Here is a 26412-nt window from a genome sequence, read left to right as displayed (position 1 = left end):
AGAGAGAGAAATATTACACACCACGCTGGGATCAGTCTTCCTCGCTCACTAGCAATGTCATTCAGCAGAAGACAGATACATGATGTAAGCTTAAGCTAAAGACATACAGTGTTCTTGTGCGTGTAAATGGTCTGCACTGTCCAGACACAGCCACACACACTTTCAATATTCACCTTATTATGTTCACTGCAAATTTATAATTTGAGAAACGTTTTAATTTTTTTTGATTCTGTGAAATTATTAGATTAGCAAAGACAGAGCATTTTTGAAAATGTCTGAAAATCAGAATGTGGCTCAGTACTATTTTCATTTGATACTTTTTTGGGGGTTCATCCTTTATCAAGGGTATGGATAATTTGTCTGGCACTGTATATCAACATAGTCAGACCGCACCACCGCAGCTGCTGATCTTGTGACCCTTTAACACTGGGTGAGAAGTCTTAACAAGTGACCCCGGGTGCTTTGCCGTGGAAAGCTTGCTGCACCTGCACGGGGCAGATCTTCCCTGGTGCACACCTGGCTGGCGGATGCCACCAGGGCGGGGGGCGGGCGTGAACGAGCCGCCTGGTGAACCGAGCGCCACATGTCGGGGGGGGGGGGGGGGGGCAGTCGGTGGCACTAATTCAGCTCTGGTGTTTTTTCATGCCCGCTTCTTTATTTCTGTGTTCTTGACCCCCTGCACCCCCTACCCCCCCCCCCGTGTCACTGTGCCATCTGTTCTGCGATGGGGTGGAGACTGGCACAGTGCCACCCCCCCACCCCACCCCACCCCAATTCCAGAGCCCACCTGGCCATCTAAGCACTTCACACCCCAAACGGGAGGAGGGGGGGGGGCATTACTGTGGAAGTGAGTCGATTGTCTTTCCACAGCAGGTTTAATCCCCACAGCTTGAGCCACAGTGAAAATGTACGGGAAATTTACACCCTTCCTTGTTATCTCCGAGTGCTTCACACTTTTCCAGGTGATTCAGGCACTGGAACAACTGCATCAGTTGAGGCCTGTAAGGATTGACTCAGTCAAAATTATTTACCTGGTAATCAGAGTAAAAAAGTCTGGTACTACAGACGTTTGATTTGTGTCATAAAATTTTGGAAACACACAAGCCTCAATCAATTTTGCTTAGCCAGTTGTTTCATTTACTAGATTAGTTTAATGGTAAATGGACTGCATTTATATAGCGCTTTTATCCAAAGCGCTTTACAATTGATGCCTCTCATTCGCCATGGCAGTTAGGGGTTAGGGGTCTTGCTCAAGGACACTTCGACACGCCCAGGGCGGGGTTTGAACCGGCAACCCTCCGACTGCCAGACAATCGGTCTAACCTCCTGAGCTATGTCGCCACAGAGTGTCATCAAACAAGGTCAGTTCCAAAAAATATGCAGAACGGTAACACTGTACACTGGCAGAGTGCTGAAAGCAGCCGTGGGCACCCTGAGAAAGAGCCGGTGGGAGGAGCCGTGTGCCTCTTCTCCGCGCCTTGACAGCTCGTAATCCGGTTTCGGGGTCACTGGTGGTACTTTACCGAGAGGCAAGCGGGGGGGGGGCGCAGCCGTAGCCTCACCCCCGTTTCGAGGCTCGAGGCTGACGACCGAAACAGCCGACGACAGAACCCCTCCATTAAAAACGTGGTTAAAAATGCATCCATCTCGGGCCTTTTGGGTGACGGAGCGTACGCAGCTAGGGTTACAAACGGGGCCAGAGTGCTCATGTAGCACGTTAGCCCCGGTAGCGGCCAGCGCAGCTCGGCTAGGAAAAGCAAGCCTGCGCTTCGCTTCACACTCAAACGCCATTTCGTAGATCGGCATGTTCAATGAAGTATTTACTTGAGTTGGATTTTTTTTCCACAGCATGATGACAGACAGGTGCCTTTTAAAATGTTTAATGCACGAATCCCACACTTTTACTGGATTCATGATGTCATTTTACAACTCAGATACTAATGGCATCTGTTTGGGTTACCCATGCACTATGGGTACTGTAGTATATCATGAACTGCCTTCAGATATAGTGCTTACTGTAAAATATAGCTCAAGAAATGGACAGAATTGGCTAATTCTGTCCATTTTGTCTACACAGAACAGCTGTGCCTGATGAGAAACATTCACTGTTCCTTCTGAACAGTGGCAGTTGTGTCGATTTTAATGCACTGGTTCTTCAACTTTTTATTACCAGGGCCAAAATTAGAAATTTAGTTCCTCTCAATGACCCATCAAATACACATACCAGAATAGCATAGTGGACCATAGACTCATTCTGTGACCCACCTCTTAGACTCCCCCGACCCATTTTGGGTCCTGACCCACAGTTTAAGAAACACTGATTTAAAGCAAACTGTGCGAGAGAAAAGGGCTTTTGTACAAATCAAACCAGCATGAGCAAATTATTCACATCACTGGTCAAAAGAGCTGTCACAACTCATATCACTCAAAACTGAGCAACAGCCAAAACAGCAGAGCTTTCCACTCCCTCCACTTCAACAATAATAACAAATATTAAATATTCAACCTGCATCGAGGTAGAACGGCAAGTGGTCAGACGTCAAATGCAAAGAGCACAAGTCCACTCACCTGCATTAAGGTCTGAGTCGGGGGCGATCGCGACAGGGCCGGTTGATGGAAGAGAGAGAGAGAGAGAGAGAGAGAAGAGAGAGAGAGGGAGGGAGGGAACAAAAGCACATGAATAAATTACACAGAGTTGAATTCGACATTCATTGTAATTCAGAAGGCACCTTGGGCGGCTCTATAAAGAGAGGTGCATCGCTGCACATAGGACGGAGTGTAGCACAGCGGGTAAGGAACTGGGCTTGTAACCGAAAGGTCGCAGGTTCGATTCCCGGGTAGGACACTGCCGTTGTACCCTTGAGCAAGGTACTTAACCGAAATTGCTTCAGTATATATCCAGCTGTATAAATGGATACAATGTAAAAATGCTATGTAAAAGTTGTGTAAGTCGCTCTGGATAAGAGCGTCTGCTAAATGCCTGTAATGTAATGTAATGTAATGCACTGCACCCGTCAGAGCTCTGTGCTGGCATGCGCCCGCAACGTCCATCTAAAACACTTCTTTCTCGTAATTCAGTTTCACAACCAATACTCATTTTTTCCAGGAAATTAAAGTTAGCATTAGCGTTAGCATTAATATGTGCGGTGTACACTCAATAACGATCGCACCATATTTCTTATATTTTTCAGAGAACTGCCCCAGGTGCTTTTCCTTTTCCAAATTCCAAATAATTTAACATCGCCAGTCGGGCACTTTAAGTGGTTTAAAAGATCTACCCGCTTCATACCTGCTTTCAACTCTCTCAATTTACTTAGTTGAAAATAAGAAAATTATTTTAGTGAGCAAATAGGACTAGCAGGAATAGCTTTGTCTCGTTTAAGAAAGGCACAGTACATAAGCCACGTCTTGCAAAGAGCCAGAGCGGTTTACATTTCTGGAGGTCATGTGTTTGATGCACCTGGCCTGGTCACCAAAAGCCATACAACAAGAGAAACTCTCTCTCTTTTAGTGGTGGAGCCCAGTGCAGCGTCCAGACAGGCCACCACAGCTGCCACAGCCCCACCGCGACTGAGACGCGTCTCTGTGGCCGTCTCCAAGGCCCAGGGCTGGGATGAGTTGTAGCGGGGCTCATTTTGGCCGGCCTCGCTGGGACAGATGGCCACTGATCCTGGGCAGGGAGCGGAGCGGAGGCCCCTGGGCCCGGGGCCGGGGCCGGGGCCCATTCATATGCAGATGCGGCTGTCTGGACAGAGCCGGGCTCGGCCAAACAATGGCGGCTCCTTTACTGGATTAGAGGCGGCCGGAGCTGGTCCTTATACTGGGACCATAGTACAGCTTATACTGGTCCTTATAACCGGGACCATAGGGGCTACTGTACCCCTGCTCACACACACATGCACACACACTCACACACACACATACACACACATGCACACAGGCACACACATATATACACACACATGCACACACGTGCGCACGCATGTACATGCACACACACATGCGCGCACACACACACACAAACACACATGCGTACACACGCACACAAACACGCACACATGCACACATGCACACAAACATGCACACACACATACACACACACACAAACACATTCGCTCACACATATTCACACACACACATTCCAGTGCAAAAAAGCCAGCTCCAGTTTCCTTGAATCAAAGATGTCGGTGTTCATTCTTGGCATTGTCCAGAAGTCTGGCTTTTTGTATGACTGTCAGTGGTGCATGACTTTGAGTCCACACCAAAGTATGTCAAAGAAGATGTCATTGTCTTTTTAAAGGAACGGAACATTCCAGAACATTTACAAGACACATTTTCCATCCACGATATGATGTAAAATCATGTGTACAGATCATACAGAATGCCACATGCCAGTGTAACAAAGGGGGAGTGAGGGATTGTAAGTGTCATCACATATTGAAAACTAATACACACTGGTGAAGAACAGTTTCAGAAAAACAATACGAGGCAGATTTTGGCATATTAAGTGGGTCACTATGGGGGGTGATAAAGCACTGGCATTGTCTTAAAAGCTCCTTTTCATAATGGTGCAGCTAAAGTAAGTTCAGAAATAGCCCCATCAATTTCATTTCCTTCCAAGATCACTAATTAACAAGTGCCTGTGTTGTTACAGTCAATTGTTCTGTGAAAAATTCACAGAACAGAAGTTTGAAGCTCCATATTTAGTTTGTCCTGATAGACATCGTGCTTCCAAGTCACACGTTTAAGTAGTTATAGAGACAGTACTCCTCAAAGTCCTTGAATCAAAATGATCTTGCAACCAGAATTCATTCAAACAAACCCATTTTTAATTTACCATGCAAATGAGAAATGAGCCTTAACTGTCATTCAATCCCCTAATAAACAATGGCTCCAAGGATAATGTTACTCTACAAAGGTGTCTTTTTGTCTGTTATTGCATGTCCAGATGACAGAATGAACACACAGCCAAAAATAAGTTTTGTCAATCTGTCAAATTGTCAAAAATTCATGGTAGTGATTTTAAATAGTTTCCTTTCAACTCAAGTTTTGCTGCCTATTTTTAAATGACACTTTTGATGTTAAAATAAAACACTTTACTGCATTATTTGAATGAGGCTTGACATCAACAGCGTCTGTTTTGCTAACCCACCTGAGAAAAGAAACATTTCATAAATAACTTTGCTGAAAATCTTTGAGGAGCAAACAGCTTTTATATGTTATTTTATTATGTGCCCACATTTGACAGAAAGGGGTGAAAATAATCACAATCCATAAATTCAAATCCAGTTTAGTCAATCTGTCAACACTGACTTTCTTTCTTCAAGTTCCAAACAGGGTTCAGACCAATGAACCCAGTGCCCTGTACATTACATTCAAAGTGTACTACATCCAGTTTTTGTCATGATGTTTATTTTAAAATGTTTTGTGCAGCGAACAGATTTTACTCACTGAAATACTAGGCCTAATGCAAAGATGGGATCAGCTTTTAACCCATTTGCCCAATGTACGCCATGCTACACTGGGGTAACAGTGTAGCAAAATGGGTAGGGATCTAAGCTTCCAGCTCTAAGGTTGTGGGTTCGACTCCCACTGTCTACTAAATGCCAAAAAATATAATGAATATTAACAATACCCAATCAAAAACAGTCATGCATACCCTAAAATTATCACTGGTTAACATTATAACTGAACAGTAGTGCCGTGTACGACACCACAAGCTAAAGTTATTTATACTGCAGGGCAGAGCAGAGACTGCATTATGTAGGAGGTGGCTGGAAAAAGCTCACGCAACGCACTGATTGAACAGGGTGAACCTTTTTCATCTCAGAAAGAGAGGGCATGAAATCGAGAGAGCGCAGTGCTCTGCACTGAAAATAGACGAGAGAAGGGGGGGCAGGTGTGGGGCAGGTGTGCTTTAGGGGGCGTCAGGCGCACTTAGACAGAACCCCCGAAAAGCAGAAGCAACAAACAAGGGCCTAATATTTCATCTTTCCCGAAACCTTTGACCTTGCTCTTCACCACCTTATTTGTGTCATTGTAAATGCTACCCGCATGCTCATTGTGTCAGGCTGAGCTTCAGGGCCCGGACCTGGGGTCTCAAACTCCAGCCCTGGAGGGCTGCAGTGTCTGCTGGTTTCAGTGTGTTTCAGCACGAGGGATTAACGTAAGACACCGATTGGCTAAAGAGTCCACACACCTTGTTCTCAAGGCCTTAATTGGATGTTGGCTTGAAAGGAAATCGCAAATGCCTGCAGATGCTGCAGTCCTCCATCACACCCCAGGCCTAGACCATAGCACTCAAAAGCCTTCCTTCCGCCCTTTAATAGTGATAGAATGCGATAATGAAAAACGCATCTCTGTAAGAGGTCACACAGGTGCCAAAGGCGTCATCTGTGTGGCTGACAGCTCCAGCTGCTTATAGCCGACGCCCAGCAGGCCGGAGATTTTAATCTTAAAACTGTTTATTCCTCCCGATGAGACAGTTAGAGCGGGCCAATGTCTTTCTGAGGCGTATTAATCCTGCCGCCAGGGACAGGCTGTTAGCATCTTAGCGAGGACAGGTGTGCTGGCCGTAAAATGTCTCCTGACGTCAAACCGACAGGCAGGCCCCGCCCCCCTCGGCCGAACCTGGGTGGGTGGAGGAAGAGGAGGAAAGAGGAGAGGAGCGAGGGGAGAGACCTTCGGCCTAACCTGGAAGGGTGGAGGAAGAGGAGGAAAGGGGTGGAGGAAGAGGAGGAAAGGGGAGAGGAGCGAGGGGAGAGAGGGAAGGAGAGGGGGAGGAGAGCAGCGTTGGTTCTTACCCTCTGCTGGATGATGGCGTGCTTGTGCTCCATCTCTCTCTTCTCCATGGCCGAGTCGATCACCAGCTGGTCCAGCTGAACGGGAGGGATTAAGAAAGAGCGCGTTACGAGTGACTGCGCAGGCTGCCACACGCAGACAAAGCTGCGCAGACAGAACTGCGCAGAGCGGGTAAAGACACGTCTTCTGGCTGCTCCGCCCGCAGCGCGATCACTGCCAGGGCCCTCTGAACGCCGGCCTTGGCTGTTGTTAATACGAGCGGGCAGGGCAGGAGCGCGGAGGGGCACAAATCCAGGAGCACGCTATCGCTAATCTACTCTGGTGATGTGGATCGTCTGGGAAACCCTGGTGTAAAGCATTGGAAACTGTCATTAAAAATGAGCGGTTGCTCAGCGAGGGTAACGTAGCGTAACGCGACCGTTCGCCGTTACCGCGGCGACAATGGGAATATCACACAGGTGGCCCCTCACCTCGGCTGCTAGCTTCTTCATGTAGGGGTCGATCTCGTCCAGCAGGTTGTAGCCCTGGTGGAAGAGCGTGTACTCGGCGTGCATGAATGACAGCATCTGCAAGAGAGGGGGCGGAGTCACTGAAGCGTACGACGCTCTCACGCCGTTTAGCATCCAGTTCAGTTCAGCTTTAGTTGTACAGCACTTTCTCCAAGGACTCTGTCACTGGAATCTCAAACTCTAATGTGTCTGCTGGCTTCTTTGATGTGTCCCTGCACTTAAGTACTTAATCGAACAAAATGAATGACTAAAATGTCTGCACACCTTGTTCCTCACAGCCTAAATTGATGGTGGTTGAAAGGAAATCGTAAAAAAAAACCAGCAGACCACTGCAGCCTGCCATGGACTGGAGTTTGAGACCTGCTGCTCTGTCACAAAGACGATTTACAAAAATAAAAACAGGAAACGAGAAAACTGAAAGAGCGAGCAGAGGAACTCTGTCAGCTGAAAAGCTTTTACAAGCCCTCGAAAAACAAAAAACAGCAGTCTCCTGATCATGCTTGGTAATGGGGGGGTTAATTATTGAAGCCACTTACCGCATCTAGGATTTCAAATTTCTTCTTTGCCTGCAGAACATTGATCTACAATAGTGGAAGGGGGTGGGGTGGGGGGGAAGGAACAAAATGTCAAAAATGATTACAGTAGAAAAATGCTGCAAGCAGAGAACTGAAGCACTCAGACAGTAGCATACAGGCTGTAAGAGTCATTTGATTGATTGAAGGCCCAGGAAATTGAACCAATGCAACCATCTTAACATGAACTGAGGGAATTTGCCCATGTACTCTGTGAATATGAGTTTCTGCGGCAGACAGGTACGGAACTCAAACACAAAGGGGCACGGACTGTCCTCAGACCACGTACTTCCATATTTCAATGCATTTTTATAAAACAAATATGTACGCATTTTTTCCTGGTACAAAGGGGAAAGACCGATTGGATCACGCAAACCAAATTTGCAACGTGACTGTGGATTTACAACTAGGATTTACGAAGCATTTTTTAAAAAACATTTACTACCACCTAGTGGCTGACATCAGTCTTGCAGCACGGCACAGCATGGCACAGCACAGGATCCCGTGCAAAAACAGCCGAAACCCACTTGGAATTTAGCGTGAATTTCTCAGACCTTGTCTCAGAAGTCTTGGGATAGTGTTTGGACATCATTATACTGACACACTTAACTTGAAGTGAGCTGTTGGGAAACATTTGTCTACTTCTTTTAAAATTTGATGCTATAACGTAAAATGGCCTTTTTCAGTTTTCCATACCTCGTGACAGACATATGACAGACATATGGAAGTGAAAGTGAACCGAAAGCGTGTGTACTATACGTACTGCTTTCTGTTACACAACACTGCGGCCAGCAGTCACACAGTGCTAGGGTCTTCAGCCAACATCACAGCATCACTCTGACACAATGGGAACAGCCGAAGCAAAAGCAAATACGTTCGGTCATTTGAGGGGGTTCCCCGTCAAAGCGATTAAACCCCCTCTAAATAACGACGGTGACTAAGTACGTGCGCTAAATCTGAGAGGTCCTGCCTGTGCGTGACCCAGAGTCATTATCCTCTCCCCCTCCAGTCATGCACGATTAGGGCAAGGGGTTCGTAGCAAGAGAGGGCGATTATAGCGACCGCCAGCAGACACGGTTAATTATGCGCAGGAACGAGGCAATCACAGCGAATCAGTCAGCCTCTCTCCAGCGGCTATGGGGGTGACATGGTGTACGTAGGTAGATAAATATATGAGTCAATGGTAAATATTAGCTACAGCTTGTCTCTTGGTGTTTTTGCTAGCTGGCTTTTCCCACTAGTGGTGGAATATTGTTACTGCAGCAGCAGCTCACTGAAACGAGTCATTCAGCAAGCTGACATCCTTTAGTGCTGCTTCTTCTATTTGCAGCCAAAGGGAAATGAAACAAGAGGAGAAGAGAGAGTGTGCTGCCCTCTTGTGGCTCTGCTCTCCCTTATCTAGTGTCTCCTCTGTGCAATTTCATCATGAATTTTACAGAGCATTTGAACATGAATTATGGCCTTTAACCCTTTGAAGAGGTTTTCTGGAATGTTTCATCAAAGTCAGGGTTCCACTGCTTTCAGTTACTGGTAGCGATTGTTACATCAGCATCGGAATGTTCAGTTAAGAACATTCTAATCACACACTGTATTTTGTGACCTCACACCATAAAAGAGTAACGATTGGCTGATTCCTGGCGGCCTACCTGCAGCACGTAGTCCAGGGCGAGGTGGCGGAAGCACTTCCGGGTGAGGGTGAGGGTGCCGGTGGCCTCCTCCACCTCGTGGGGCTTGTTACGGGGCGCCTGGGCATTCTTCACCTGGGCGATCTCCATGTCCTCCCGCACCTTGTCGAACTGCTTCTTCGTGTCCTTGAACTTGCGGATGTCCCTGGGGGGGCAGAGCGGAGCAGGACATGAAGGTCTGAGGAGTTACAGGGGGCTGGGAATTTGGGGAATTTACGCCTCAGTTATCAGTGAAGGTCAATCCGCTGGACCCTGGTGCATTTGTCTGGACAAAAAGTTATTACTCGTTGGGAAAAGGAACCACACCTGTTTAGTTGAAGCAAACATGTAGACCAACTTTTTGGGGAATAACAAACAGGAAATTTTATTTAGGATTCTGTTCAGGGGGAAACAGTACCACCCAATACAATAGGATAATATGGGGGGTGGGGGGGTCATTTCATGTTTTCCCAAAGTTGGGGGGATCCCCTATGACAGGGCTGCCCAACCCTGTTCCTGGAGATCTACCATTGTGTAGGTTTTCACTCAAACCCTAATTTGGCACACTTGATTCTACTAATTAGCAGCTCAATGAGATCTCTAGCTGTTGAATGAGGTGTGCTTTGTTAGGGTTGGATTGAAAACCTACAGGATAGCAGATCCCCAGGAACAGGTTTGAGCAGCCCTGCCCTATGATCTACATCCATGAGTTGAATGAATTAAAGTTTAATGCTAAATGTTTAGTACATTGGTGCTAAATTTAGTACACCTAAAAATCCCATTACCGGACTTTCAATAAAAACAAAAACAAATGTCTCCTTTTGACAAGCAAAGGTTGTTTAAGGACATTCGACCTCAGCTTTGAAAGTGACATTCGTTTTCAGACTGTGCCAGGCTGATGTGCACATAATCAAATTCAGGATTGCTCTTTGCTCAGAAGTGCCAAAAACATGGCGAGTCAGATTTAAAGCTTGGCTGCTTTTCCCTGTGTATTCAGCCAGCGAGCTAACCGGGCTGAGATTCTGAGATCCATCCCTTCTAAACATAAAAACTTTTAAACAAATACTTCAATGGTTATATCTCACTATTGGGTTTCCTGTCACACGCAGTGCATGACAGTCACCAACTTGTAAGTGGATTTAGTGCATGCATATGACACACGGGACATATTCTTAAAAATGAGTTTCTGTTCTGTATCAGTGCAATGACTATGGTCACATGGGCTGGATCCGTATGTTAGCCCAGTTATTACTTATAGGCCAGCTAAGTTCTGCAGCAGACCATGCCCCATGTGTGTGTGTGTGTGTATGTATGTGTGTTTGTGTGGTGTATGTATGTGTGTGTGCATGTTCGCATGTGTGTATTGTGTGTTTGTGTGGTGCGTGTATGTGTGTGTGTGTGCCCATGTGCATGTGTGTGTGCATGTGTGTGTGTGTGTGTGTGTGTGTGGGAGTGTGTAACTGTGTAAACGTGAGTGTGTGTGCGTGTGTGTGTGATATAGAGCCCTAATCCTTCACGGTGAGAAATATTGTTCCTCTGTCATATAAATTAAGAACTCAAAAGCAAAAGGCACAGCACTCAGTGAGATTAAAAGGTGAGAGTTGGGGGGGAGGGGGCTGGGGGTTAATCCCAAAGGATGTGATCACAGAGGGAATGCTGCGAAGAGGTCAATCCCCCCCCCAACACCCCTCTACAGCTCACCCCCCTCAGGACTGTCGCCATACGGTTCCTACGGCCTTCCATGACCTTCTGCAGCTAAAGGTCGCGCCGCGGGGGCTAATCCAGGGGGATCTGCTCTGCCACATGCACGCCAGCCGCCGCAGCAGCAGACGCATCAGCAGATTGGCAGAATCGGGGCCGGTTCGGTTAATCCCACACCTCCCTGCCAGGGCCAGGGGGGCGGCAAGAGGAAGGGGGAGGAGGAACGGGGCGCCGTCGAAACCTGGGCATCGCATCGCCAAGGAGACACGCCCGTGCCTGAAGCGGCGGGGGGACGGCGGGAACAAAAGGGAGGGCCGGGAAGGAGTGACGACGATGGAAAATAAAAAACGAGTCATCGGCCGTCTCAAGGAAAAGAGGAAAACCTGAACGCGTGTGTGTCGAGCAGAGAGCTCAGTCCGAACAAGCAGCTATGCGTCCCGCTTCCCCGATGGGGAATTCGGTCTGGAGCAGACCCCGGGTTTTGCCCCCACCGGTCGATGCTGCCGGCGACACCGCGGGTGGGGCCCAAAGACGGGGACTTCCTGCGTGGCTGAAGACGGCTAACGGACGCTTACTCTACATTAGCTTCAAAAATAAACACCGTTCCACATGCCAACGGTCCGAACAACGTGGCCTGGCTTTGGTGTGTAACGGTGCTTTTTTGGGACTGATAAGAGCTGCAATCAACACAAACGCCACGTGCCTGGAGCACATCTACGCAGGTGTTTTCATTTTTTATCATGGCAAAATGGGTTTGGTAGACGCTGAAATATACAAAACCTGTAATTCGAGGAAAAGGAGCACTTCAACAAATTTAGCCGAGGCAAAACCTACACTATAATTTACAGAGCCAGCAGGCACTAAACACTGTTAGGAGTTGCACAGTGAAACAAGCATTAGATAAACACTATTTTAGTAGGAGGAGTAATAAGTACTTGGTTCAGCAGGCAAGGTTCGAGTTACTCAGGCTTCATCTGAACGCATGTGGCGTGATACTCACTCTTTCACAAAGTTGTGCAGCTGCTGCTTCACGGACCTCTGAGCTTGATCGAAGAGAATCTGTGAACACACAAGGACAAAAATGACAGTCAGACTCCCAAAAACAGATGTTGCTACGTTGCAACTGCCACAGACATTTGAAAGCAAAGAAGTCGACTGGTTTTAAAGCAAATGAGTCTTGCTGTACTTACAGATGTCCACCATTGGGTGGCGATCCCGAGCCTTATATGGAACTAAGATTTAAAACTGACGCAGGACAGCCCCCACACAAATGTGCCCACGCATAGGCACAAACACAAACACACACACACACGGGCACACACATGCATACACAAACACAAACACACACGCGGGCACACGCAGGCATGCACGCACACACGGGCACACACAGGTACACACACACACGGGCACAAATACACACACACACACAAACACACACAGCACACACACATATAGAAATGCACACGCACACCCACGCATCCCCACCACAGTGCCACGCCCCCTTCATTCTCATTCATCTCCCTGTCTGGGGGGGGGGTGGGAGGTGTGGGGGGGGGTTTATGTGATTGCTGCTGCTGCTGCTGCCGCTGCTGTAAAATAGGTCAGAGGAGCGGGAAAGAGGCTTTAGGGAGCGAGAGGCAGGAAGAGAGAGAACCCTCTCCATCACTCCCGCTCCCGACGCCGCTCTCGCAATCACACAAACGACCACGCCGGCCCCCCGTCCCGTCCACAAACAATTCATTTCAGCGCCTGAGAGGGATTAGACAGGGTCAATAAATGCCCTGCCTCCCCCCCCCTCACCTCCCTCACCCCTTTACTACAGCCATGCAGTCATGACAGGAGAGCATGCGCAAAATGACAGAAAGATTTTGAGGTGGGTGGGGGCTTTCCCAATAGGGTGGGCAAAGCTTGGGTAAATATCACATCAGAGTTTCAATGCCAGTGTGCAGTTTTTCTGTGATTTCTCAAAAAGAAAAAAATCATGTATGCACAGGTGTTGTAAATGTAAATTCTGTACGTAAGTAGGGAAGCGATATCCAGACAGTGTCAGAGTGCAAGTACCTCGGTACTGTCATCAACAACAAGCTGCCATCGAATGCCGACTCTAAGGCACGTAACAGAAGAGGCCAGTGGAGGCTATTTCTCATGTGTACCTGTAAACCTCAGGCCTCAAACGTATACAGGACTCTGCTGATCCTGTTCCACAGAATAATTCAGTGTTGTCACTGTTTATTGAATCTGTTCAGTGAATTGAGCTTACTCTGTGTAAGAGTCATTTTCTGATTGACAGTATATGTGTGTTAACATAGAGACAATCACGTGATTAAATATATCCTTTATTATTAAGCCCGATAAAGGCCTATTTCAGTAGAGACTACAGCCGCAGAGTCAGTCCATATCCAGCCACTGCACACGCCGTGGCTCCTGCTGTTCTGACCCACTGTCGTCATCTTCAGCATTGCGGATGCACAATGCTCGCGTCAGAACCCATTCAGTTACTGCAGAATGCAGCAGCCAGAGCGCTCACACACACACACACACACACCCACACACGGCTCAGAGCACATCACCCCTGTCCTGAGGTCATCTCATTGGCTCTCTGCCACTCTGCTGCCTATAAACCACTTCCTGGCCTCGGGCCTTCAGGCTGAGTCTGATTGAATCTTATTGGCCGGCGGCATTCTGATTGAATCTTATTGGCCAGCTGCACCCTGGACTCGGCAGCTGCTGATCGTCCCTCAGCTGCTCAAATGGCCCTGCACCTCATCCAGGGAATACGAGTCAGAGCTGCATCAAACGGCTCTTTTTCCCTTTATGGTGTAAGATCACATAGCCTACATGATTAGAATGTTCTTATCTGAACATTCTAACGCTGATGTCACAGTCACTACTGGTAACTGAAAGCAGTGTAGTTCTAGAACACCGACTTAGCATTTTAAAGAAAAGGAAAAAAAAAAATACGTTCCAAAAAGACGGCTCTTCAATGGGTTAAATCAAGCTTTTGGCGCCTATACACCTGGTACAGATGCTGATTGTGCCTGGCTAAATAATGAATAAAATGTTTACCACAAAAACATGAACAGTGAGCACGTTTTGGGTTTGGAGCACAGAAGAGGGACGCTCGGGCTGAGGAGTACTTCATCGCTATGTAAACTCCAGGTTCCAAATAAGGGAAGCAGCTTTAAGAGAGGAGAGCAGGATAACACAGCAATCAATCCTCCCGGAGGACTGGCAGCCCGCACGGCTCTCACACGCGGCATTGCCAGCCCTTCCCCCTGATTAAGAGCGCGGCTCCCCGTCTAGACGAGAATCAGCGCCATTCAACCGGTCCTAAATATGCTGATTATAAACACCGGGCTCGGTTCCTCACACGCACAAAAACACGGCACTCGGTGTGCCCTCCTCGCGGCTTTGTAACGAGTTTTGGGAGGGGGGGTGGGGTGGGGGGGGGTGTGATTAGCCGCCGTGTTTTGGCAGGACGTTCACCACCTCCGCCAGCCCGACCGCGGTTAAATCTCAGGACGCCGGTAAGCCGCTGACGCCTAGCGCTGTGTGGGCAACCCGTCTGATGGGAGCCGCTAAGCGCTAACGCGTCGGAAAAAACGCTCCCCAGAACTCCCACGCGCGATTCACGCAGGCCACAGCGCCAACAGGGGAGGGGGCGAGGGGAGTGGGGCAGTGGGTCCAAAGATCGTAGTAAGCCAGGCGCTATAACCAGTACACTCCTTCCAGGGAAAGAATAAAAGATTAAAGAATGAGAAATCTGTCGGTTATACCAGACTGACGGGACGGGCCTGTATGAGGGGCAGACTGTCTGTCCCACACCCTCTCTGTCTCTCATTGTTACAGTGTGAGGAGTCACATGGCTGGCCCAGTGGAGGAATGGGTTCACTGCATTAAATAAATAAATCTGGCAACCCCCCCAACCACCCACCCCCATACACTCACACACACACACTCACACACACACACACACACACTCTCAAGCATACCCACACACACACACACACATACTCTCAAACATACACACACACACATACACAGACACAGACACACACACACACATACACACACGTGCACACGTACACTCTCTCTCATACACACACACGTGCACACATACACTCTCACACATGCACGCACACACACACACGCACATGCTCACACATACACATACACGCACACACACTCTCACACACACATTAATGTGGGAGATTTTCCGAGCTCATTCCTTTCCTCCTGGCTGGCGTTTCCATGACCGCGGATTCCGAACGGCCTGCTGCAAAAATCCCGCCAATTTTTTTTCTCCATTCCTCCCGTGCCACGGGACAGCAGAGCAGAGACACAGGAAGCGAACATCGCTCTCATCTCAGTCATTCCCAGGCCTGCTTCCCATTCAGCTAAACACCGCTTACTGCGGGGGACGTGAGTGGAACGATTTCAACTAGCCCAGGAATGCCTCCATTATAATTCCCATCTAACACGATACCACTCTTCTCTGGATTCTGTCACTGTGCGTCTGAGTGTGCAGTGTGTCCACCGTGACACCTCGTTACCCTCCGTGTCCAATGGCACAAAATGTAAATAGGGTGCATTTATTTTAAAATAATAATTCATTTACTTCATATCTTCAGACAGACAGTATCTCAGAGTTCCATGTTTGTTTATTTGCACACGAGAGCTAACACTGTGGTGGGCTTTGACAGTAACACAAAGCTAAGCTTGTGTTCCATTGTCTTTGGACCAGAATGGTGTGTGTGTGTGTGTGTGTGTGATTGCAATCAATTTATTTTTTCTATTTTTCTGTGACCGTAGAGAATTATTTTGTCTCTTTATAGTTATGCTATTACAGCGATAGTCATGAGATTCTTATGGTTTTCATTATGGAAGTTATTACCATCGCTGCCTTATCTTCCCCATTATTGTGGCTGAGCTTAATACAAAGCACTTCTAGGTAAAGTGTTCAAGCAATTTGGTTGTTTCTTCCCATTTTAACAAGTTTCTGCTCATTTCCTGTTTCCAGTGCAGTGATGACCTGTTAAAAAGACAACAACTGCATTAAAAAACCGATTCGACGTTTAAAATCATGTAAGTAGTTGGACAGATCTACACACTTGAGTGTTTTTGCTTGGCAGCATAATTATGGCATAATTATGGCAACATCATTTGGTAATTTGCCACTTTAGCAAGTTTTTCCTGTCAGTGACATTTCTGTAAACACCCCCCATTGTCTACTCCATCATTTCTTGTTGCTATTCAGAAGCTGTAAGTTTTGGCAGAAGGACCGTCTTAGAGATTAACTCCAACTGATGTAACAGACTGGCTTTAGAATTCTTATGTTTTGTCTGGCATAACGAGTGTACATATTTGCCACATCAACTGTTATAGTTATAGATGTGGCAAATATGGTATTGCAGTGACTAGACTCTGGATTAGCTAGGCACATTCATCCATACCCTACTGTAAGCCAATGAGCACCAGTTCAGGGTGTAGGAAGGATGTGGTGTGTGACTGCGTCTCGCTGGGTCTCTGCTGTGGCAGACGTGTCTCAGCTGCGTTCGCTAATGCAACACGGTGTCGCGGATCAGTGCAGATCCCAACAACATCCCAGCTGGCCCGCAGTGGAGCAGAAAAAACTCAATCTTTCTTCCTCTTCTTCTGGGGATTTATTTCTTCCAAAAGACACTGACATAGATGATGAAAGAGGAGGCGAACTGGTGCCCCCACGCTGGGGACACACAGTCCACACCGAATCCAAACCAGACAGACAGACGGACAGATTTATTCCAGGGTCCCGTTAAAATTCATCAATGTAAATTGTTTTTTTTTTTTTCGACAAACACTGACCTTTGCACACACCCCACCTGAGACAGTGTGGAAAAGCAGCTGGGACAACATTCTACTGCCCAGAGCTCCCCTGTTCTACTGCCCCAGAGAAGAGCTTCCCCACATCCTCACAATGGCCAAAGATGCCCCTGCTGGGCACTCAAACACCGATCAACTGAAATGACCCCCCCATCGACCCCCATCCAGGTGAATGATGAATGATGCGCTCCCTGCTGCTCTACCCAGCCCCGTGTGCCAGACAGACGGTTACTCTAATTACTGCCTGTGGGAGATGGGAGGAGACTGCCGGCTGCAGCCACTGTTAATCTCCTGCATTTACAAGGGCGTCTGGGGAAAAAGAAAAAAAAAAAAAACTGGTACAGCACCACGTTCAGTTGGGAAACCGCCAAAATCATTAGGTGCAGCCTTTTAAGAGGATAACCCCTTTAGTGCTAAGGAGTGCTATTGGGCAACGTGCTGTGAAAGAAATCCTGCCACAAATGCAGTGGCTAGGAAGACTGGCTTAGGGAGGTTGCGAGTTTGAATCCAGGACAGCACTGGTGCTGCATGCCTGAGCGAGGCACAGCACGTCGCCTGAACCACCGTAGCAATCATCCGGCTTCACAAGTGGACGGCAGTCCAGACAGGCACTGGGTAAGGCTGTCTGCCAGGCCAGGAAGTGATGTAATGTACCGTAATGCCCACGCGACAGCTTCCAAACAAGATTAGAGGTTTGGGAGGCGGCTGGGTGATGTGCTGCGTGACATCAGCAGAACGAGCAGCCATGCTATTGGCTAAAGGGTAAAAGGATGATCAGCCGAGTGGGGCCAGGGTGTCGCGGTTCATTTCAACGGCCAGAGGCGCATTCCGAATCGGCGCACTTGCCTACGATTGAGTACACTCGTTGAGTACACTCAGCGATTGAGTACACTCGTTGAGTACACTGGATGAGAATGTAGTGAACATCGTGTGCTTAAAATGCCAGGATGGGATAAGTCCCGGGACTGATTTTTTGGGGTTTTGCTCAGTATATTGGGGAGCATGCTTCTCAGGAAGTAAACGACCATTTTGGTCCCATAAATATGACGCGCATCTTCGTCTTAAAAGCGAGGCACAGCATCGCAGACACTTCCACATTAGGGCTGGAATACAGTATGGAGGAAGTCGTTTTTTTTGCATACTGCCCCTCGCATATGCACTAAACAGTACGCAGTATGCTTAGTGGACGGTCCGGTATGTGGCGCCACCTGCAGGGAGGAGGACTACTGCACCACGTCATACAGTGGGGTATCCATGGCGATGCAGCGGGGGCGGGTGGCAACCGCTCCTCCGCGGTTTTACTCACCAAGCTCAACGGTTTTTAGATTACTATTCTGACCCGTGTGACCTAAGGGGTGGAAACAGTAATTACATTAAGAGATTAATTAATGAGGATGGCATTGCGTGAAATCCAGCTTTTCACTGATGGCTAAATCAGGCCCGAGTACCCAGGGAAAAGTACTGCGGGGTGCTGATAAAGCACTCCTTCACCCACTCCCAGGACTTTAAAAAAAAAATGAAACCATGTCTGTAAAGAGTGAAAATCTCCTTCAGTTAGCAGTGGGTGGCTGCAATCCACAGGCTCTAGAGGCTTGCGGTTAAGAGCACAACCATCGACTGCGGCCGAACGGAGCGCGGAAATGCAGAAACGAGTGTTTTTCACGACGACGTTGCGCAACCCACGACACCGGAACCCGGGAGTACTCCGGGGCAGCTGGGTCCTCGTAAATCCTGACGTGGACGCACCTCACAACTGCGGTTAAATTGCCATAAAACGGAAAATAAGTTAAAAAACAAGAAGAACAGGAAGAAAAGGGAGGGTCCAAGAAAGAAAGGATTACCAGTCGTTGGGTCAACACATTAAAAAGCCACAAGTCCGTTATGCCACAGCCTCGGAATTTCCTCCGTCACAGAATGGCGAGGTCGCCATGGTAACATACGAGTCCACATGTAGCTCCTGCCTGCAATCTCCCCGAAAACCCTTTCCTCACTCGCTGCGTTTCCACATTAAAAACCCTCCTCCTCCCAAACGAACGAACGGATCTTGACTTGATCAGAGCCATCGCCTCACACATACGCACACCGCTCACTGAAACCAAACACCGGGTCACCATCGCTCACCAGGTCCCCATGAATACCGGCTTCCTCTCCCGGGCTCCACATGATTTAACTGAGGCGCTACTGCACATCGCTTTGAGTTGTTTTCAGGAGAGCCGTCTCCCAAAAAGGCTGTACATGAAGGCTCTTGCTCAACAGCCACAGAGGACAGCAGGACATGTTGGACCATTGAAACCCAAAGGATGCTAAAACCACATGAACAGCTATTCCCCACCGCACGTGCAGGACTGGTACACGCCCCTGGTCGGTGAGTAACGTAGTTTCGCAACGATGGGCCCGGGAGAGAAGAGAACGCCCGTCCGCATTAGTGCTTCAAGATGTGGTGACGTCACGGCGTCGGCCTCTCTGCGGACCCGTCCCGTGATCAGCGGCCTTCGCGAGCGGCCTCACTGCGACGGCGGACGGGACGGCGACTCACCGTGTGGTAGTTGACGATTTCCTGGAGACGCTCCCCGCACTTCTCCAGGCACTCCTGCAATGAGAGCAGAGCGTAGGGCGTTACGGTCGACCACAAGAGATTCACTCGATAAGAGATGCACTCAAGAGATACACTCGCTCACAACAAGATAAACTCGTCCACAACAAGAAATATCCTTGTTCACAACCAGCGATGTGCTCGTTCACAACAAGGTACACTCGTTCACCAGAGATTTCTTTGTTCACAACAAGAGATACACTTGTTCAGAATAACTCATATGCTTGTTCACAACAAGAGATACACTCATTCACAACCACAGATACACTCATTCACATTGAGAGATACACTCATTCACATGAGACACTCATTCACAAAAAAATATTCACAAATTCACAGGAGAGAACCCATGGGATATAAAGGACAACGCACCCGTAGGGTCTATAGTGAACGGTTTAACAGAAAGGGCACAAACACCACTCCGGCAGGAACTGTCGACACGGTCAAGACACTGAAGTAGCACAACGTAACTTTGGACGTCCGATTCCACTTCATGACGGAAAAAAAAAGCAGAAGAGTTTTCGGTTTAATAAAACATTCGGCTTAAGGCGATCAGGGAAAAGCTGCAGGGGAGCCAGAAAGGCCTTAAAACAACTTCCCCTTGGCGGCAGAGAGTCTGCTCGCACTCCCGGGGAGCCGCCTGGATCTGCTCCTGCTCCGGCCCAGTCACGGAGCCAAGAACCGGTGAGCCTACGGACCTGAGCCTCCCTCTCGCTGACTAATCTCTCCCAAAATCAGGATTCAAAAACACCGACCCAGCCAAAGCCTCAAAGCAGGATGCTGCTAGCTCACATCCCAAAAAAAAAAAAAAAAAAAATCTAAGAAAGTAGGGAGATATATTTTATACGATTTCTGCATGTTGCCTGTGTAAAATGAAAACAGACCCTCAGGTATCCGTACAGACCAGCCACTGCTGACAAACGTGGAAAATGGACAATACAACTTCAGGTTTAGGACCGACTATAAATATCAGAATTAGGGATAAGAAAGAAGGTTCAATGAGAGTAATGTAGATATGTGCTGATGAAGCAGGGGTGCAGGATTCTGTGCCAACATCCACTCTTTCATTAGCTCAATCATATCTTCAACTGACATTTTGTATAAGCACCAGTTACAGCCACAGACTGGAATCCCTTTGAAGAGCAGGTTTCTCCAGAACTCCACTGCTCTCAATTACCAGCAGAGACTGTGACATCATCATTAGAATGTTCAGTTAAGAACATTATGATCACGTATTTGTGCTCTCACACCTTACAGGAATAGGAGACATCAGCCGGACCCCCATAGCCCTAAACCCCTTACCGAGATCATCTGGTCATTCTTGCACTGCTGGGACAGGTCCCGGACGCCGGTGACGAAGAGCTTGTTGGCGCTGACGTACGCCCGACCCGCCTCGATCATCCCACTGCATAGCTTCACCAGCTGGAAGAGGGAGGGAGAGAACAGAACAAGAACTTCATCATCAGCCAGCCCCGAGAAGGTCTGTTCTTGGCATGAGCACAATTCGGTTTGCTGTTTTCAATCAACGCACGCGATTAATCTTAAGATAAATTAACAAGCATGGGGAAACCCTTTGAGTCATTTTGCTCCAGACACAAAAAACGAAAGGATCAGTAACTGAATGTGATGTTTTCCCCCTTGCGGACTCAGTACAAAAGGGTAATTACAAGCCTATTTATCTCCAGTTATTGTATCATTTTTTCAAAATGATACAATCAAAAGAAACAGGCCTTTGTATGTGGTAGAAAAAACACAGCCTTCAACCAACAAAACTTCAGACTTTTTTTTGGGAAGGAATTATGTCAAACACATTCCAAGTCATCAAGAAGCCGCGGTTAAACACAATGTTCTCAGAATAAGCGTGTCATTTCTTTTCCTGAATAGCCTCAAACTGGGCCTCCCAACAGTCCTTCACACAGATGTAATGAGGAGGTGTGAAGCAATGGGGGCACTGGCATGTTCCAGGCCATTAAGCTCAGAGGCCTAACATGAGTCATGGCATCGAAAAGCCATTCTATCCCACCGGGGCTTCGGGAACAGAGCCAAGCGGCCTTCCCCAAGTGGCCTTCCCCGGCCTTCCCAGCAACAGGTGTGAGGGGCCATATCTGCACCCTCGCGGCGGCGATATTGCGCGCGATGCAAAAGCCTCCAAGCCCCACTCCTCGGCTCACAGATGCTAAAAAGCCATCAGGCCCGGCTCAGTGATCACAAGGCCCACGGTACGCTTGCAGGTTTGCCCCAAGCCTCCAATCACAGCCCGAAGAGCGAGGGCGTGCGCCTGTTCCCTGTACTGCCGGCAACCAATGAAACGGCGCAGCAACTGGAGGAACCGACCAATGAACTGCCACCCTAACAAAAGCAATACATTGCAATGAAACAAATCATTTTTTTTAATGCCGTTACTGATGCTTTGGATTATGGGTACTACAGATGTGAAGAACAGAAGACAAATGATAAAATAGTAAATGCTGAATTAATACTGGAATGTGTGATATAAAATATCTAGCGTGTGCATCACATTCAGTCAACAGATGCTCTTATTCAGAATCTATAGACCGTATACTGGAACGATAGCCATAGTGCGCTTGGCCATCTGTCGCCACAAATCATACTGTGGGCCAAAGCTTGCGTTTGTGTGCTTGAGATGCGGTTACACGCCTATTCGCCGAAAACATGCGAACAGATGATTTATGTAACGTGAAGTACAGTATCAAACTTCCTGTTTCCACTTCGTTACACACGACACATGCCGCCGTGTGATATACAGCCAAGTATTCAACATTTTAAAAAATGGCTCTCCAGTGGAGGGGCAGGGCTAAACTAAAGCGTTCACACAGCATGGGCATTCTCCTAGACAGCCCTGGAACAGGTGATCGGATGTCAAGGTACCCGTCCGTTATTCCGGAAGATTCTGGCACGTTCCGGCCCAGGCCGCCCAGCACAATGCCCCCGTTGTCGGGTGGATTTAGAGAAACCAGTCCGGCTGGCTGTATGTGGAGCTGTGCGTACCGAATGGGGGGGAGGGGGGGCAGTGCCGTGGGGGGGGCAGCTACGGGCGGGGCACACACGGATCCCCACCTGCAGCCCCGTTTCAGGTGGGGTGACGCACCAACCCCCAGGATGTTCAACCCTGCCCCGCACTATCACACGTGAAGAGACCCATTGTGTCACAGCTTTGGCCACCACACCAACAATAACAAGAACAGCGTCCTTAAGAAAATATGACGCAACCGGCAGAGGAAGATCATTTTCGAGAGAATTAGCAACCGTGCGACAGGCGGGTCATTTTGGCTTCCCCTGGGCGGGCTAAACCCCTCCTCTAACAGCTGGTGTGCAGCCAGCCTTACACCCTCTCCTCCGGATAATCCCCCCCAAAAAAAGTTCCCCCGGGGAGCCCCAGCGGGACGATGGAGCGCCTCGCGTCTCGCTTCAGGGGAAGTAACCCCAGCTGCTTCCCGACGGAGGGAAAGAGGAACCCCCTTTTTTCCATCCCAGGTTCTGTTTTCCTTTTTGCTCTCCTAAGGATAAAGATTAGCGGGGCAGTGGGACACGGAATCGCTCGGGGGGGGGTTCAACACGCGTGAGCCGCGTGTTGGTTTACACGTGAGCCGGGTGTGGCTACGCTAGCGCCCGTTTACCAAAGACACGGGAGAAGAGGAGGAACCTTACGACCTGACCCCTTTCGCCCTGTCATTCCCTTCAACACCTGATCTGATAATCTGATGACCTCACAACCACCCCACATTATCTCATGGGGAAAGAATGCCGTTTTAAATCAACACAAACTGCAACCACAGAAAACACAACCAGGCTGACTGTGTGTCCTCACTGAGAGCCTCTTTTCTGCAGGACAGATATTTTCCCGTAACAGACATCACGTGCATGTTGGTGTTCTAGACCGGGGTCAAATACGTATTTGTTTTGGATTCAGATTGCGGAGCAGATTGGGTGATGACATCACAGCGGTTACAGCCAAACATCAGGCTGCGACAGGACACTTAAAAAACATGTCAGACACAATCCTGCTCCTCGACCTCCCTGAAATGTTAAAAAAACTCCACATTTAGAGCACAGTGATTACATTAGACATTTGAATAATCTGTCTGTATGTAGACCACAACGACGCACTACTACTATTACTACAGAGATTGCTTACACCTCATGCAATTCCAACCAGGTTGAAGATAATGTCCTAGGTTGCCCTTGGCAGCAAGGGAATCAAAGGTAACTTGGCCCCATAAACCTGAAGCATGCAGCTGGACACACGAAGGCCTGTGCTGAGTTGTGAATTTCATCCCTACTCTCATACAAAAAAAAAACAGGCAATGTTGAGGGGCTCTGTCTCTTTCAACTAATGGTACATGATTAGCTAATTTCAGAGACCCTAACCCTCAGTCAGTCAGTGGCTGCAATTACTGTAGTCCTGTCACACATAAAGCACAGGGGACATCATTTCGAGTGTAAAAACACCGCATTACAGCCGTAATAAACATGCGCCCGTTGTCAGGTTGTATAATAGTGAACGTTAGCGTCTTTCACAGCACGACAGGACAGGCTGAGGAACGGCCGTCTGACATAGCGCTTTTTCCTCCCGGATACCTCCAGCCTCCCGGATACCTTAACGACAAAGAAATGAGCTCCGCACTTTCCACAAACAAGTCAACGAGCTGCCGTTCCCTGACGCCATTCCCCAGTCGGTAGGGCTTAATCTGTTAGCTTTCATTTGGAAGTCATTACTGTAAGGGAATGAATGCTTAATTGATACACGCCTGGTTGCTCTTAAAGTGATTTAACAGTTATGTTAATCTCAATTAAACTAGTCTGGTCCCTAATTCAATTTCACCTGAGGGGACAAATGTATTATGGGACACAGATACTTCCAGGTACACAATGTTTTAATACACAGTGTTAAATGTTTGAAATCTATTTTGTGTCTGAATGAATGTAATAGCCGATCGTGCCAGCTAATTTTGTATAATGCCAATTGACCATGGGCTACAAAATAGATTTATCTATCTTATATATCCTGGTACAATGTCCCCCCCTTTCCCTCATTGTAAAGCTAAATATCGGAGGCTGCAGTATAGATTAAACTAAAACAAGACTCTTAGTTATGACTTAAATTTAGTTATTGTGACTTTGGAAATATAGATTGGAGAGAGAAAAAAATCTGATTTGACAGCACTTCACAGTATCGTCCAATTCAAAATAAGTCGTCACATCAATGGTCACGGAGGAGGAGGAGTTAAGTCCCAGTGAAACCATCAAACTCCAAATGATCTTTTGCTGATAGAGAGGAAAAGTTTGGTTTTGACGCATGAAATACAGGTTGCAGCGAGAATGCTGAGGAGATACAAACTGGTAAAATCTTCTGTCTCGCCATGGCAACCTCAGATAAATATACACCTAGTCCGGAATGCTACGTGCTGCATTTCTACAAGAACTGGAGGCTTACTGCCGAGTCACTGCCAGGCTGTTTTCAGGTTGAGTTGTCTGTACTACTCATATTCTATTTTTCATGAAAACTATGTTTCTTTTTTTTTTTATATAGATGCAGCGACATCAAGTTGCTGTAAATGGCACTTCAGAGAAACACATCAAATGTTGAACCAGGTACGATACACTACATTGCCAAAGGTGTGTGGACACCCCTTCTAATTAGCAGTACTGGCTATTTCAGCCACACTCATAGCTAACAGGTGCATAAAATCAAGCATACAGCCATGCAGTCTCCATTGACAAACATTGGCAGTAGACTGGGTTGTACTGGAGAGCTTAGTGACGTTCAACATGGCACTGCCATAGGATGCCACCTTTCCAACAAGTCAGTCTGTCAAATATCTGCCCTGCTAGAGTTGCCCCGGTCAACTGCAAGTGCTGTTACTGTGAAGTGAAAACATACAGAGGAGCAACAACAGCTCATCCACGAAGCGGTAGGCCGCACAAGCTCACAGAACGGGACCGGCGAGCGCTAAAGAGCGTTGCGTGTAAAAACCATGTCCTCGATTGCAACACACTTCAGAGTTCCAGACTGCCTCTGGAAGCAACGTCAGCACAAAAGCTGTTTGTCAGGAGCTTCATGAAATAGATTTTCATGGCCGAGCAGCCACACATAAGACTAAGATCACCATGTGCGATGCCAACCGTCGGTTGGAAGTGGTGTAAAACACACCGCCATTGGACTCTGGAGCTGTAGAAACGCGTTCTCTGGAGTGATGAATCATGCGTCGCTATCTGGCAGCCTGACGGATGGATCTGGGTTTGGCGGACTGCATGGTGCCAAGTGCCAACTCTAAAGTTTGGTGGAGGAGGGATAATGGCCTGGGGCTGTTTTTCATGGTTTGGGCTCGGCCCCCTAGTTCCAGAGAAGAGAAATCTTAATGCTACAACATACAATAACTTTCTAGAGAATTGTGTGCTTCCAACTTTGTGGCAACAGTTTGGGGATGGCCCTTTCCTGTTTCAGTATTACAATGACCCTGCTCACTCAGCAATGTCCATAAAGAAATAGGCTGCTGAGTTTGATGGGGAAGAACCTGACTGGCCTGCACAGAGCCCTGACCTCTACCCCATCAAACACTTTTGGGATCAACTGAAACGCCAAGGCCTTGCGCCCAACATCATTGCCCGACCTCACTAATGCTCCTGTGGCAGAACGGAAGAGAATCCCCACAGCCATGTTCCAAAATCTACTGGACAGCCTTCCCAGA

General features: G+C 48.0%; 1 protein-coding gene across 1 annotated transcript in view; it reads right to left on the bottom strand.

The window, feature by feature from the left end:
• The window catches only part of LOC135238344 (arf-GAP with coiled-coil, ANK repeat and PH domain-containing protein 3-like), a 92763-nt gene that overhangs the window by 26607 nt on the left and 39744 nt on the right, over positions 1-26412 (bottom strand). Inside the window, exons 3-10 of the mRNA XM_064306131.1 lie at positions 21005-21124; positions 19646-19699; positions 12248-12306; positions 9529-9712; positions 7847-7891; positions 7272-7367; positions 6804-6878; positions 2569-2580 (exon numbers count right to left, since the gene is read on the bottom strand). Coding sequence (XP_064162201.1) covers positions 2569-2580; positions 6804-6878; positions 7272-7367; positions 7847-7891; positions 9529-9712; positions 12248-12306; positions 19646-19699; positions 21005-21124 — 645 coding nt within the window. The remainder of the gene's footprint in view (positions 1-2568; positions 2581-6803; positions 6879-7271; positions 7368-7846; positions 7892-9528; positions 9713-12247; positions 12307-19645; positions 19700-21004; positions 21125-26412) is intronic.

This window comes from Anguilla rostrata, chromosome 13 (assembly GCF_018555375.3).
Source record: "Anguilla rostrata isolate EN2019 chromosome 13, ASM1855537v3, whole genome shotgun sequence".
Lineage (NCBI taxonomy): Eukaryota > Metazoa > Chordata > Actinopteri > Anguilliformes > Anguillidae > Anguilla > Anguilla rostrata.
Note: the sequence above shows the minus strand (reverse complement) of the source record. Positions and strands in the feature narration are given on the sequence as shown.